Source organism: Protopterus annectens, chromosome 5.part0 (assembly GCF_019279795.1).
Source record: "Protopterus annectens isolate FY-2018-M chromosome 5.part0, PAN1.0, whole genome shotgun sequence".
Taxonomy (NCBI): domain Eukaryota; kingdom Metazoa; phylum Chordata; order Ceratodontiformes; family Protopteridae; genus Protopterus; species Protopterus annectens.
Window position 1 is genome coordinate 1193708060 of NC_056735.1, and position 16039 is coordinate 1193724098.

The 16039-nt window shown below is 41.6% G+C and overlaps 1 protein-coding gene across 1 annotated transcript in view; it reads right to left on the reverse strand.

Annotated features, from left to right (window-relative positions):
- Positions 1–738: 738 nt before the first annotated feature.
- HADH (hydroxyacyl-CoA dehydrogenase) overlaps positions 739–16039 on the reverse strand; it is a 625146-nt gene continuing 609845 nt past the window's right edge. The window contains exon 8 of the mRNA XM_044071062.1: positions 739–1155. Within this exon, the coding sequence (XP_043926997.1) occupies positions 1037–1155 (119 nt within the window). The 3' untranslated portion in view covers positions 739–1036. The remainder of the gene's footprint in view (positions 1156–16039) is intronic.

The following is a 16039-nucleotide window of genomic DNA, read 5'->3' on the forward strand; positions in this document are numbered from 1 at the left end:
ATTCCAATTGGGATGGCACTTTTAACCTCAGGAATCAGCCAGGTCCCATTTCTACACCCTTAAACTCAACAAAAGGACCACAACTGCTTCTGTATTTAAAAGTGCAGTAAGTTGCTTGCTTCAAACGTATACCAGGCAAGAAGCTCTTCAGTACAGCCTAAACTAGTATCAAAATTCACTTCTATACTAGCACTTCATAACAGCATCTAAAGATCTCACCCAGGACAGCTGCTATACATTATTATGCCTATATATATAGGTATGTGTACGTGTGTGTGTACACACACACTCTATATACATTTCTCCCTCTCTGGCTATAGATATATGCATGTATGTTTTATGGATACACACACACTTCTTGCCAGGAATGCATATAAACAAACTGAGAAGATGGGGTCTAGCCATCTAGACAAAGAATGAGAAAATACCCTGCAGCTTTGCCTCGACTATCTTAATGGCCTAATGAAAATGTGCCTCCTTATAAAGATACATGGAACTTCAACATGGTGAAAGTGCTATTTGGAGAATGACTCCACATTAGAAATATAATTTTTGATTATTACAGACATGCTTCTTTTGAACTAAATAAAACTTCAAAAATATTAATAAACGCGGAGCCAAATCCACTCCTTTAAGTCAGCAAATAGATTTTTTAAAGGTGAAAAGTATCTATCATACTACAGCCTTCTATACTAGGTTCTGCATAACAAAATGAAAATGCACAAAAAACAATATACATTCAAAATGACTTGCTTTTTTATTTATATAAACTATTCCATTTACAGATGCCTTTAGTTGATTTCTACACATAATATTGCTTATAACAATCAAATATTATTTGCAGAATTACTCTTCAGGAACATTTCTGGTATAAAAAATGTTATTTCAATAGTGCAAAAATATATTAACATTCAAGTAAAGCCAGGCAAAGCAATATCATGGCAAGTTAAAGAAATGTAAGAAGCATCTATTTTGCAGTACACACTACATAATTTTGGCACCATCACTCAGCAAGGAAAACTGTTCCATTCCCAGTTTAGTTGTATTTGTAGAAGCCTTCTCCAGTCTTTTTACCCAGCTTTCCACTTTCTACGAGCTTGTTCAGCATTTCACTGGGAGCAAACAGGGGGTTATTAGGTTCCAACTCATGCCATCCTAGAAAAATGAGCAAAGACAGAATATCAGACACTGTGTAACACATTTCATCTGCAGTGTCCAAAGTTAAAAGCTAATACAATATTTTTTTCAGAAAGCAAAATACTGCTCTTTTATTCTTATATTCTGATTTTTAAATGCTTGTGTATATTTTAGAATGACGTGTGGAATAATTGCTGGGAATCTTATCAGCTGCATGACTGTTTACTTACCCCAGTGTCCATCCCTACACTTCCTCATCTTCTAGTTCCCAATAGTTTCCTGAAGTAATCTTCTGTTTTGAAAAGTTGGGCACATAATCTAAAAATCCAGCACAATTCCTTTGACAGGGCATAACTTTATTAATTTACTGTATGGGCGAAACTGATAACCAAAACTTCTTAAAATGCTACACTAATGTACACATCAAATATAATCAATCCTATTTCAGAGTACAGGCCTAAGACTATTCCCTGCCCTATGTTGTCCAAAAATTAGACAGCAGTAATCAAGCATGAGTTCCACAAGGCTGCATAACACTTAAAAGGCAGCCAAGACAGTGGGAGTTGCCAAGCCTCACAAGTACAACTATCAAGAGCACCAACTCTACTGCAGTACAATCAGTAGTGTACTTGTGTTATGAGAACCTATAAAAATAACAGTCCAGCATATGAAGGTGATGAACCTAAAAATAAAACCTTTTTACATAAAAAATGTATTACATACATAATCCTAAGAAAGACACCTACCCCTTCAGTCAGTAATGGACAACCCTGTTGTTGTTGGGCTTCATCTTGCAGGACAAACAGTAAACATATTACAAAGAGTTGAAATGGCTAACCTTAAGAGTTTCAGAAAAGTTACTTTTTTTCTATAAACCTATAAACTAATCACAAGCACAAAAACAGGAGGGAGAGATTTGTGTGGTCTACTTTAACAAGCTTTACTCATGAATATATGTACATAGTTAATGCTGTGTAATCTACATAAATCACAATCAGTTTGTAAAAAAAATAGTAAAAGGCAAAAGGCTCTGTGATTGATCCAAATGACTGGAATTGGATTAGATTTTAATAAGTAATTGAAAAATATATAAATATTCTAACAAAAAATGTTATAGAACTAAATCCTGTATTACATTCATCCAGTCATTAAGGGTCATTGAGGAGGATGTGCCCTAATCTGGCAATAAAGGAGCGCAGGGCACAATCAAATCTAGCCAGGGCACTGACAGCAGCACATGTATGCCTGCATGACTTGCGTATATGAAAAGAAATCCCAGCAACCAGTGAAAACCCGGTGGACACAGGAGGAACAGACAATCTACACAGAAGGTACTTCCAGCCTGGGAAATGAATCTGAGAATGCATAGAAGTGGGGCAGCAATACCAACTGCTACACTACTGGGCCACCCTAAATACTCCGAAATAAGAGTTTGTGCGTCTATCAATTACTAGTATAGATACCCCTTTGACATTCTGGAGTACCTAAGCTCCAGTAAATAACGAATTTTACAAAATCATTTAGAGGAGGAATATTCAAACCTGCCATTTTTAAGACAGACTTGTGATACAAGTCCAACTAATGAGATATTATCCTCCCACTGCGCAAAACTAAGTGTAAAATAAAACATCTTGGCACTTTAATTCACTGGTCCATGGGGGAATTTCTTACGTGAGTTACATAAATGTGGTTTGCCACCACAGTCTAGCTCTTTATCCTCTAAATAAATCTGATTATCTTCCTGAAAACAAAGAAAGATAAATAACATTTCAGTAAGGATTCCCACAGCTAGATTACATTTACTTCTTTAATTATACACATGGGTATAAAATCAAAAAATCACAGTATGCTAACATGTGACAGAAAGAGAGAGCACTAATGAAAAATCCATTTCAGAAGTCTCTCTCCAAGATCAGTGAATACTGTAAATATTCACATGCAAATGCCAACTTATTTCAAGGGGACCAAGCTGCACTACACTATACTACTTTTTTAAAACTAAATATGGACTTCCAGGAGTCTACAGCACAGTTGTGTGCCTTACAGAAGTATGAACTACAGCAAGTTATTATGCTAACTGAATTACATCAATAGAAAACAGGGGACTTGAGTCTCTTGGCATGGGAAAATGTTTTCTTTCATTCGCTTACCTTTTTATGGAATTTCAGGATCACAGACAGCCACAGGTTACCTCCGTAATCAATGGGCACAAGGTATAAAAACTAATCCTGAACTAGATGCCACTCTGTCACAGAAAGGATAAACGCACGCACAACCTTTTGTGGGTGAACATGAGGGACTTAAGTCCCTTATAGCATATTCTTTAGGAAGTGGAAGGAGAATGTGGCAAAAACCTATGCACACAAACAAAACACTTGCTGTTGCCACAAAGAAGGCATCCCCACCAGTAACTGAAATAACAGACCAAGTACTGCGAGATGGCAATGTTAACCACTACACCACTGTTGAGAATTTGACATATGACTTCACTTCCTAACCCAACAGCAAACAAAGCAAGCATCTGTTGACTTATGAAAATCTGCCACTCAAAGTAAAATGTGAGGTGCTAGTGTACAGATGTATAACACCCACCCACAGTCTGAGACTTCATGAAATCTGAGAAATGAAAAAGTTGAAGCAACAAAAACATCAGATCCTCTTTCCAAGAAACTAGGAATAGTTTTCCAGGTAGCTATGACACTATAAAGCATCACACTGGACTTTTTACATACAGCGATTGGTGCACTCAAAATCCTTAAAAAAAATATATAGCAATCACAGGAAAAAAGCTCTCCAAGCAATAAATATAACTGGAGTATATTAACTCAAGAACAGGAAATGAAAAACTAGCATAGTAATTTGGGTCACAAATAAGGGTCCGGATTTCTTAATGTTAGGTCTCATTTGGAGAACATGTCAAAGAAACAGCCAACTTAAACTATGCTGGGCCACATGTCCACCTCCCACAAGATCATGAATGACTGCATTGATACAGGAGCAAACGTTTCAAGCATAACCAAAACAGATCAAATGAGAGAAAGAAATAATAGTAGCATAAAGGCCAAAGTATGAGCCAAGCGCCAAAGTATGATCCAAGCTATGATTCTTTCAACTCAAAGAAATAATTTCAAAAGACCAATAGAAGCAAAGATGATAGAATTTTTCAAGCTATTTTAAGCTGAAGCCAAAATTTCAAGTATTCACTCCAAAACACTTGGAGAACTGTGTCTAATTGAGAAATTACTGGAGATCATGGTTGGCCTTCCCTTCTCCATGGAGGAGCAACAAACTCAAACTTTTGACATCTACTGCAATGAGCCTTTAATACTAAAACAGTTTTCAGACAGCATCGAAAAGGTAATAAGATGAACTATGCCTTCTGTACACTGAGCACTGACAGAAGACACTGAAGCAGTAGAAGAGAAAGCAAGGCAAAGGTACGCAACTTCTTCCACTATCAGATGGAATCTACAAACACTCACCTCATCTTTGCCAAAGGCAAAATAAGAGAGAAAGATTCAAGTTTCCTGAAAGAAAAAGAGGTTCTACCACTGAGGTAGACCTTAACAACCAAACATTGCCCTTGGATTCATAAAGTCATGTAATTACTTAAAGGCAAGCTCAGACAATGACTTGATAATAAAATACAAGTCTTCTTCTACACTACACAGGAGATGTACTAACACTCAACTTCAGACTGCACCTGCTTCACTGAACAGGAAGTGATGTGGCATTGTGCCCTGCGTATTCATGTACCAGTCTGTATTCAAGTTGCCTCATCAGAGCAGGTGTGACTCCCCATCACTACACCAGTAATCAAGGAGCCTCAATCCGCACCAGTGGGGGACGTACTTTGGGAGGATGACAAGTACACACACTATTTCCAGATACAACTCTCTGCAGCACGACACACACACACACACACACACACACACACACACACACACACACACACACACACACACACAGACACACACTCACACACACAGCACAGGGTTACTAGCTATGTTTCCTTCTACCCAGACAATAAGGTAGTTATCACTGCCACCAGCCAGCTCCTTGTCAGCTACTTTAAGGCCCTTAACAAAGGGTGTCCAATCTTACTATGTAATGTTATTGCTAATACAAATGGTTGTTTGACCAAGAGCAAGGCCATTAGAAATGACCCACATTGTCACCAAATCAATATGGAAGTACTCTCAGAATTTAATTACATCTCACAAATATCAGCCACAATGAAAGGTTTAAATATATTTAATAAATAATAAAAGAACAAGAAAATACTCAATATAGAATCACAGTAACATCAGAGTTCAAAATCACAGGAAATATTTAAAACATTGCAGGACAGTCTTAAATGAATAAAGAAAAACATCTAAATTAAGCTTTGCTATATTCTTAACTATGGGCAGGATTCATGAAGCCTCCGTGTAAGAGTTACAAGGCTTACACGGAGGCTGCAGTTAAACGGTGTGACGTCAGCATGTCATGCATATGCATGAGGGCATGCTGAATCACACCTAAGGCTAACACGGTCCGTGTAAGACAGTAGGGGGTATGTCCGTAGGGTGAGCCCTGCAAACGTACACGCCTCCAGAAGAGTAAAAGTCCCGAAAGTAAACGCCCACGACAGAGTCCGTGGAAATGTGAATAAACACAACACAACACATGCCCCCACAGACTATGAACATAAAATGTATAAATTAACATCTTATATTTTTTTTTATAAGTTGTAAAGATGTTTGCCCATGAGTGCGCTCGTTTGCACGGGCGTGCCCGGCGCTTAGCCACAGTTAGCAGTCAGTGGAAAAGCATATAAGAACTAAATATGCAAAGTAAGCCAAGAAGCAATAGTGTAGCAGTAGAGACGTTGGCTGAAGAGCAGGCAGTCATGGTTCGAGCCCCCACAACATCAATTTTTATTTTAGTGAAATAAGCATGAAACAATTCCCTGACATATATGTACATATATAAAATTATATTTTATGTAAAATGTAATGAAATGGGCCATGTATTTTGAAGAAATGTGAGATAATAATAAAAAAAAAATGTCAGATGTGCCTATAGCTGAGCTACAGTGTAACAAGTTGAGGATATCTGCCTGTAGGTGAGCAGTGTTTTAACAGGTGTAAAATGAGTGCCCGTAGGTGAGCAGTGTTTTAATAGGTGTAAAATGAGTGCCCGGGGTTGAGCAGCGTTTTAACACACTGAAACTGTGTGCCTGTAGCTGAGTTGAGCGTAATATGCGTGCTGACAGCCAATCCACGCGTAAACCAGCGTGATCCATTTGCGCGGAGCTGCGCACCGCACCAACAAGCTAACCGACGGGCAACGTTGAGCAAGCTGTATCAAAACTGCCTTTACAAAGACACACCTCCTAGCCTGTGTAGACAGTCATAAAATATAAAAAGCAATGCCCAGGTTCAAATCCAGGACACCATGCACCATAGTCAAAGTACTGAACCACTAAGCCATGACAGTTGCACTTAGAAATGCAGTAATAGCATATATATATAAGAATTAATAGAAAGAGGAGCATGACGAAGCAGGTTTTGTGAAGCTGATACAATTCCAAAATGGCCAATGACAGATAAGTGCGGGGAAAAACGGCATATATAAGCCCCATAGGCGGGAATACACAGCATAACCGATTGTGGAACCGACTTGCAGCCAGGATGTCAGGTGTAGGAGAGGGTAGTTGCTTCCGAGCACAGATGTGGGGTGTTGAGGAGTCCAAATATATGGTTTGGCTCCTTGTCCATAATCATGAGGCCCAACTCATGCAGGGCCAGGTCCTGTGGGGAGCATATAGGGCTGAGGCATGGGACCGGTTGGCACATGATCTCACCAGTGCGACAGGAATACCAAGGACTGGTGAGCAGGTCCATCACCACCAAGCAGACCTGAAGAGACAGAAGCAGGACCAACTGAACCGTTGGATCCAGGAGGCACGGCAAATGCCCAACGCCTCACTACTGAGTAAGTTACATGTAATTATGTATGTAAGAAATTAACCTAGCTGATATTATGGAGATGTGTGTTCCAATATTACTTCATTTATATTACAGCTGCAGGTGTCCGTTCTGTGAACCGTCGAGCCTATGGCGATAGGCTGGTGCAGTTGCACCACCAGGCAGGTCAGTAATTCTCTCCCTGTAACTGTAAATAAATATATAATTATGACAGTTAGCAAAAGAGTGCAGTGTAGTCACTAATTAATAAAATGTGCAAGTAACAGTGTAAGAGAGTTTGCAAGTATTGCTTGATTACAAAAGTGTGATGCAGCCTGTAATTCAAACATAATAATGAAACAAGTCTGAAATAAAGATGTCCCACCTGTAATATAATAGTACATAACCTGCAGTAGGCTGAAAAGTACAGCAGAAGCTGAGTAAAACACGTGTGAAATATATCCCTGTTGAAATTTTGAAACATGACATAAGTGAGACTGTTGGAAAGGATTGTTATAACTAAAGGTAAAACATGTCAATAAAGCCTAGAATTAAGTACCATCCTGAATTGTAAAAATAAAACAAGTGAGAGAGTGTGAGAAAGAGGTATGAATCCACCAATAAAGTAGTAATAACTCCTGAATAAAGTATACTGCAGTCAGTACAGAATGAAATGAATGTGACAGGCAGAACCAAACAGCAACATGTGTTGAAAACAGTACTGAAGCTGGAATGTGTGTCCCAAACTCTGGATATGTTGCTCTCAGTCTGCAATATGCAGATAGTATGGTTGTCTGAAATACCAAACATCCACAGTTGTCTATAGCCATATAAAGCAAATGTAGCAGGATGATGTAGCTGAACAGAGCCAGATATTAATGTGTATGAATAAATATGAAATGTATATTGATGTAGCAGTAACAGTCCTATCACCAACCTGAAGTAGTTATCACATAGGAACTGTAGGCAGACCTGCAGTGTGTATATATCTGCAGCTAGTAGAAATGTACAGCATATGTATAGGTATTTGAAGTTAATTAAATATTTCTTCACCCTACCCTATAACCACAAATAATCCATTCCACATGAAATGGGTATGTGCAATCACAATTAACACCCCTGGACATTTGTCCTGTTGGTTAATACATATTTGCATGTACGTTGATGCATCTGCCCTGTTCATACATCCAAACCTGATGGCCTGTTGCCATCAATCAACCCTGCATGTTGTTGGAATGTGTATTGCTGTTCAAATTATGCATGTGTTATGCTTGCTGTTCAATGGCTTGAATTTATGGGTGTTTGGTCAATGGGAATACTAATGCATGCTGTTACAACTAATTGTGAATGGTATTGTAGGTTACTAACCCAAACTGTCATAATATAATGCAAAACATAGGACGACAGGGAAGGCGGGTTCCAGCGGACCCACCTCTCTCACCTCAGCTGGCGAGTGCACCTGGCAGTAGTGCCCAGGCCGGACCCTCCTCCGGTGGCCCTGTGCCACCTGCGGGTGGAAGCACTGCAGGGGATGGGGCTTGTCCCCCCTCTGCAAGCGTGGCCAGAGGAGAACATCCACTCACCCTCCGTAGTGTCCAGACTGTGGTGCATAGGGAGATCTGGCATGCTGTGCTTTGGCCCCTACACCAGCTTGAGGCACAGGTGGCACAACTCACGGGCGTGCCTGCTGCCCGGCCTACACAGCCCCCAGCACAGCCCCATCCTGGGCAGTGAAGGCACAGTGGCAACTGCCCATGGGTGGGGATCTCAGTTCCACTGTTGCCATCTGTGGGCTCATGGGCTCGAGATATCCAAACATCCATCCCCGTCAATTGTGTAACCCCCCACATGTGTCATACACCGCCCCTGTATGCATCTTGTTTGTCTTGTCTGTTAACCTCCCCAACCTACCTCCCCAGCTATACCGACTTCCTGTACCTGACATACCACTCTCACCTGAAGAAAAAAAAAAAAAGGGCATTTTGTACCCACAAAAATATTACGCCCCATGCATAGCTGCCCATTTTGCACACATGTCTGCTGGACATGTAAACTGGCAATTACAATTGGCTGTACAACAAGTATTATTGTTGCCCTTACACCTCTCTCAGGGGTGGAAGGTTTCAAATTTCACACCAAATTACAAACATATGCACAGCTGTTGCTGATGAAGAAATGGGCAGCTATGGGCCTTTCCTACATCCCTCCTGCAAAACCCGAGCTTGTTTTCCTACTGTCCTACCCTCTTTGTGACCCCTTTTTAACCACTTTCCTATATCCCCATTTTCTTTTCTTTCAAAGAAAATAGCGTGGGTGTGCGCGAGAGTAAGCACTTTTAAGCAGTAGTAAGCGGGTGTGCGCGAAGCTAAGCAGCAGTGCGCATGCGTGACCTCCACGCAAACTAGCGCTAACCCACTTACAACTGCTTAAAAGTGCCTTAGTCACTCTGAATGACAAAGCCTGTAGTTTCTCAGCAGCAAAATAAAATACCTCCATCAGTCTCGAACCCAGGACCTTGGAAACACTAGTCTGCATGACTTACCACTAAGCCATGAGTGCTATACAAGAACATTGTGCTGAAAGAAATATATCATAAAATAGTAGGAATTAATGTAAAGGGAATATACAAGTCTAGTACACAAAGCATGTCATGTATATTTACTGTCAAATCTAGTGGATTTGTAAAATAGTACTGTGTGCTGAGAAACAGTCATGCTAGTTGGTAGCTACTAGGTAATAATGTCACAGTAGCATCTGGCAAGCCACACACATACTCAGAGCAGGATAAACACTGCCATAGTTGAATAGTTAAGAGTTCAGACATAGCAACTGTGACTGAGTTACAGGGATGTCCCTGATGTGAAAACAAATGTCAACTGTACCCCACTGACACCCTGCCAAATGTATTAACAGTAGGCAGAAAGGTGTAACTACACATGCAATGGTAACTATGACTGACTGAAGGTATGCACCACCTGCACGGCACAAATGGTGTACTAATACATATGCTTGAAATAACCCACAGTCACAACTGCAGAGTATCAGAATATGTCACTGGAGTAACCCACTGCTACGTACAATCCATGAGGCTGATAATAGATGCACTGGAGAGTATCTGAGGCCTGCTCAGCAGCATGATCAAATACCCCTGTAAGTGTCAAGGCCCACACCATGGCCAGACCATACTGCATGCAGTAACACCCCATAGGGAATTGCTGGCCAAACAGATTTAGCAAGCATTACAAGCTGTGAGTGTAAATGGAAAATAGGAAAGCTATAGCAACACATAACAGGAAAGACACCTAGCAGGCATACAAGGAGTGAATGTAAAGGCCAAATATTGAAGCCATAGCAACAGATTGCAAGAGCCACTGCTATATACCAGTTACACCACAATCCACACATGAAAGCACACACACCCATATACACAGTATTACTAGTCGTAGGTGTCAGTTTACATACACACGGAGAACAGGACACTGGAGGAAGGAATACTCAGCTTACAGAACAACATGCATTGCAGTGTCTACAACACAGCCTGAAATATGATAGACATACCAACCCTTACACTCACAGAACAGTGTCCACAGCAAACCAGCATGGTCCCCACCCTGATAATCTGGAAGGGCTACGCCTACCTAACAGACCTTTTTATAGCACAGGCCTGTAATCACAGTGAGAACTGCAATCACTACACAACAGGCTGCATGCAATTAGTAAATGCTGGCTAACAATTGGTGCAGATGCCATCACATGGACATGTGCAGATACTTACAAAAGCATCCTGTACTCCCAGTCCACACATGCAATACTGTCATTGCACCCGCTGGAGGTAGGTAGAGAGAGAGAGGGAGAGAGAGAGAGAAAGAAAGAAAGAAAGAAAGAAAGAAAGAAAGAAAGAAAGAAAGAAAGAAAGAGAAAGAAATAACAAACCTGAAACAACAAAGCAAAGAGGCAGACAGCAGGCCAAGCAACTGCAAGCCTACACAAACAGCTGCAACAAACACAGGTAATGTAAAGTACTACTATAATACTCTACATACTGTGAACCCTCCAGATGTGTTATTGGTCTGTATCTATGTATATGAGGATGTGCATAGGGACGGGGACATACTGAAACTGTCACTGAAGGCTCCACATACATATGTATGTGATGGTAGCTATGTGCACATAGCAATGTAGGTTGTAGTGCAATGTACAAGTAGGTGGTACAGTAATGGGTGTTCAGCAGTACGTTACTATGTGTATACATATGTGGAACTAAAAAGGAGTATATATATATATATATATATATATATATATATATATATATATATATATATATCTATTATATATAACATGTATATATGTATGTATATCGAGATATGTATGTATATATATATATATATATATATATATATATATATATATATATAAAATATGCATATGTGTATACATAGATAGAGAGGGCTGCAGAAATACATAGACAGATATAGTTTCACAGTGGCATAGTTTAGTACTAGGCTATCTGCAGACAGTGTATAGAATAGATTTAGAAACCTGTGCCTCTGTATAGCACTGACACAGTGAAGACCCCTCTACATAATAGCATTAGTGTACTGTGCCTCTGTCTAGTAGTGACACAGAGAAGACCCCTGCTGTAAACCTATGATCTCCCATCCACATGTCAAGAATGCACATGAAGAGTGTCATTGAGGGTCTCTGCCTAACATGAACTGGGATCCTGTTCCACAGTATGGGAAGCCTCTTAGTGATGGATCTGTCACTACAGTATGTCCTATTCATATGTGTGCTGAGGTTTAAATCCGTAGCTGTTGTGCTTCTGATGTATTTGGATTGTATGAGGTGGAACATGTCCATCACTACCAGATTGGACATGGCCTACTACATCAGGCACAGATCACCCCTATATAGGCAGTATGCTATGGAATAGAGCATGAGTTACGTTAGTCTGCCAGCATATGACAGTTGTTGCAGACCCTTGATCCTCCTGGTGATGTACTCATGGGGTCCCCTAGCTGTTGCAAGTGCCAGTTGAGGTACATACCAAATGGGGCAGAGTACACAGTCATGGGCCTGATAAGGGAGGAGTATAGGGGTACAATGACCCCTTTTGATGTGGATGTGAATCCCTTCATGATAAGGTGGGCAAGGTAGGAAGTCCATCCAACCACTTCGGCAACGTGGGTGTCAAATGAGAGGTCAGCAATGCAGTGTCACCAGGTCTCCGATTACTTTGTCTGTACTCAGTGGGTTATTGTCTATGTGATAATATGTAGGTACCTTGTCCGTCCAAAAGGGTATGAGTATACATTACGTGGCATGCAGTGTCAGGCTATAACTCCACCACCAGTTGTTGGTGTCCGTGAAGCCTGTCAGTAGAATGTATGTGTCATCAGGTGTATCACCTATTGCGCCTAGTATGCAGTCATCTTTGAACATTGTCAGCCACTACCCTCCCATGTCTGCTTCCACACCTGAGAATGATATGCCGAACATGAGCAGTCCCAGGACAGAGCCCTGTAGGACAACACATGTGACTGGCTCTGAGTCTGACATGGCACCAGTGAGGTTGACTATAGGGTTTCTATCCGTTAGCTGGTTTGCAACCCATCATGTGACATATGGATTTACATGTCAGCTGTTGATCATGTCTATGATGGCAGAGTGCGGTATTGCTTCGAATGCTGTAGGCAAGTCCAGGTAGGCTGTATGGACCGCTATGCCCTCAGCAATGGCTATAGTGACTGATTTGAAAAGGTCAACCAGGTTCATAAGGCAGGATCTGCCCTCTACAAAGCCAAACCGGGTGGGATCAAGTGTCTAAGTCCCCAATGTCTCTGTGTATGGGTACCATAATGATCCTTTCCATAGTGTTGCAGACCAGGCTGGTTAAGCTTATGGGGTGGAAGTTACCAGGGTCTGTAGAGGTGCCTCCTGTGTGGAGTGGGACTACTGTTGCTGTATGCCAGTGTCCAGGTACATATGCTGTAGTAAGGCTACGGATGAATAGCATGCAATGTGCATGTGTAGCTCCTCTTGCAGTTCACGTAGCATGCAACCTGCAATACCGTTGGGTCCCATTGATGCTGTGTTTACAGCTCCACTGAGGGTGGTTCCCAGCTGGACATCTGAGATGACAGGAAGGTTACAGTCAGCTGGGATAAGTAATTCCACATGTGTGGGTGAGGGAGTGGAGAAACCTGCACTGAACCTGTCTGCCAGACTGTTGGCATTATCTGTGTTCAGTGTAGCATATGTCACTGTAAACTAACTGTGAACACAACTGAGGGTTCCCACCGAGGTGTGTAACATAGCAGAGGAAGGCCTTGTGGTTATCTGTAGTGATCATAGCGATGTCCCTCTCATTGTTGGCCTTGCATGTTTGTACGACAAAACTTATCTTTCTACTACTGCTGATGAGAGATGCCGTAGCTCTATGGAAGTATGCTCTGCCGTGCAGTAGCTGCCATCTGTGGTTATACAATTTGTTCAATGCTGGGGTCCACCAGACAGGACGCCTGCCCTTGGTGGAGAGGGTCATGGTTCCATTTGATTGCATGATCCATGCATTCTTGGAGATGTCTGTAGAAGCATATGTGAGGGTGTCTGCATTGTGGGAAGTGGATTACACTGGTCCAGTGGGCATTAAGGATACCAACTCAGTTATAAGACGTGTAAAGTCGGCATGTGAGAGGTTTCCCACAGTAGTCTGTTGTGTTGGGGGAGGTGGGATATGTATATCCAGGGGGATTAGTCTGTGGTCAGATGTGACTAGTGAGGGGTATACTTCCAGTGTGTAGCACATTGTCCCCATGTTTGTGATGATCAGGTCTAGTATATTATCTCCTGTTGTGGGAGAGGTGACTAGCTGTTCCATTGCATTTGACATAGTGAATTCCGGGAACCTTTGGGCTAGGGTGTTTGGGGTAGAATAATGCACCCAGTGTATGTTAGGGTAGTCGCACTATCCCAATATGATGGTGTGTGGTGGGACATTCATATCCTCCAATTTCTACAGGAAGGCCGACTGTGGTCCCTGAGATTGGGAGGGTGGTCTGTAACATGCTACCAGTTGTATAGCAGGTTTGCCTATGGTAATCTGCACCTGGATGGTCTGTGATGCTTCATGTGTTGCCACTAACCTGGAGGTGTGTGTGTCCTCCATGAATATGGACACACCCCCTCCCTTTTGTTTTGTCCCGAGTCCTGGGGCCAAAATGCATGATACGGGTATAGCCTGGTACCGCTGGTGTGCTCTCAGGAGCCTTGAACCAGGTTCTCACTTACTGCACAGACATCGAGATTGGTAGAATATGTACATACAGATATATGTAATACACACATACATATATAGATATCTGTAGAGACTTACACATATACAGATAGATCTGACTGACAACAGATATGTCTGTATATGACTATCTCTCACTCTCTGTCCCACCCCCTCACACTCACACTCACCCTGTGTCTCTCTCTCACTCTCTCCCCACATCTATATGTATATATCTACATCTATATATTCATAATATATATACATATTTATACATATATACAAACAGATATATATCCATATACATATATACAAACAGATATATATCCATATACAGATATAAATATATCAATACATATATATATATATATATATATATATATATATATATATATATATATATATACACATATATAGACTATGTGAGGCACATGTGTGCAGATGTCTTGCTACAGGTGCCTGGTATCACAGGCATGGAGTGAACACCAGTGTGGATACTGGAGTACCATACCCCATTCAAAAACACTAACACCAGTAACCACCACATATGTACATGCCTGCCCACCATTGCATGTGTCAGGGGGGAACAGGGTCAACAAGTGTACAATAGGCTCCACATCGATATACACAGTGGCACACTAGTCCTGTAATACCTGTACATGGAATGTGTCAGCAGACATGGTGTGTCAGCTATGGACATGTAGGTCACTGTACCCCTCCACACCCCACAATGTCCTACACGGTATGTACCTCCCATGACAGCTACAGATATGGCGAAGGACACAGACATATGCAAATAACTGTGTCAATGCACTCAAACACCACAGAGTGCACACAGACTACCTACATAGAGGTTACCACTGCTGGATATACATAGTTCGGTCACACCCATGACAGTTGTCTCCCAACCATTGTAACACCTCCAACATCCACAACACAAATTACCTATGTCTGTCGTCCTTGTCACTGCAGTATAGAGCACATGGTGGAGGTACGGGACCCTACCCACAGATATGACATACCCTGTAGTAGACCACACTGAATTAAGAAGCAAGGCTCCCCATGAGTAGATGTCAGACATAGCCCTGCTGAATGTTATGCTGATAGGTAATATGCCATATGAGTCACCCTGTTTAACTGTTTGTAAGGAGCAGTTACGATCATAACACGTGTCACAAGGGGCAGGGTAGCATAACAGTATGCTGCTGTAGGCCCAGGGCCAACAGCACACTACCTACCTAGGACACAATGCACACCCATTAACACATTGCAAACTTATTATGTGAGGTGGAATGAGTGTGCTAGTGACTGGGTGCATGTTGTGTACTGGTGTGATTGCTCACCATGACTGTCTGTCTGTCCTTGGTGTGAGGCCAGAGACAGGTGTGTGGGGTATTGCGATCAACACATACTACATTGCCATATGTTGTGCTGTGTTACCCTGTATGTCACTGTGGTGTAGGTAGGGTTATGGCAAGTAAGAGTAGTGTGCATTACCAGTGAAATATGTAACATGTATTGTGTGCAGTGCATGGGCTGATAATGTTCACCATACATTACCTTGATTCAACCCCCCAGTGTGAGGTTGTGTATTGTACCTGAAACAGTGCGTTGACTGCTGCAGTATACTAGTCTGTTGTATGGAGTGTGCCAGGTACTGTTGCACAGTTGTCAGATG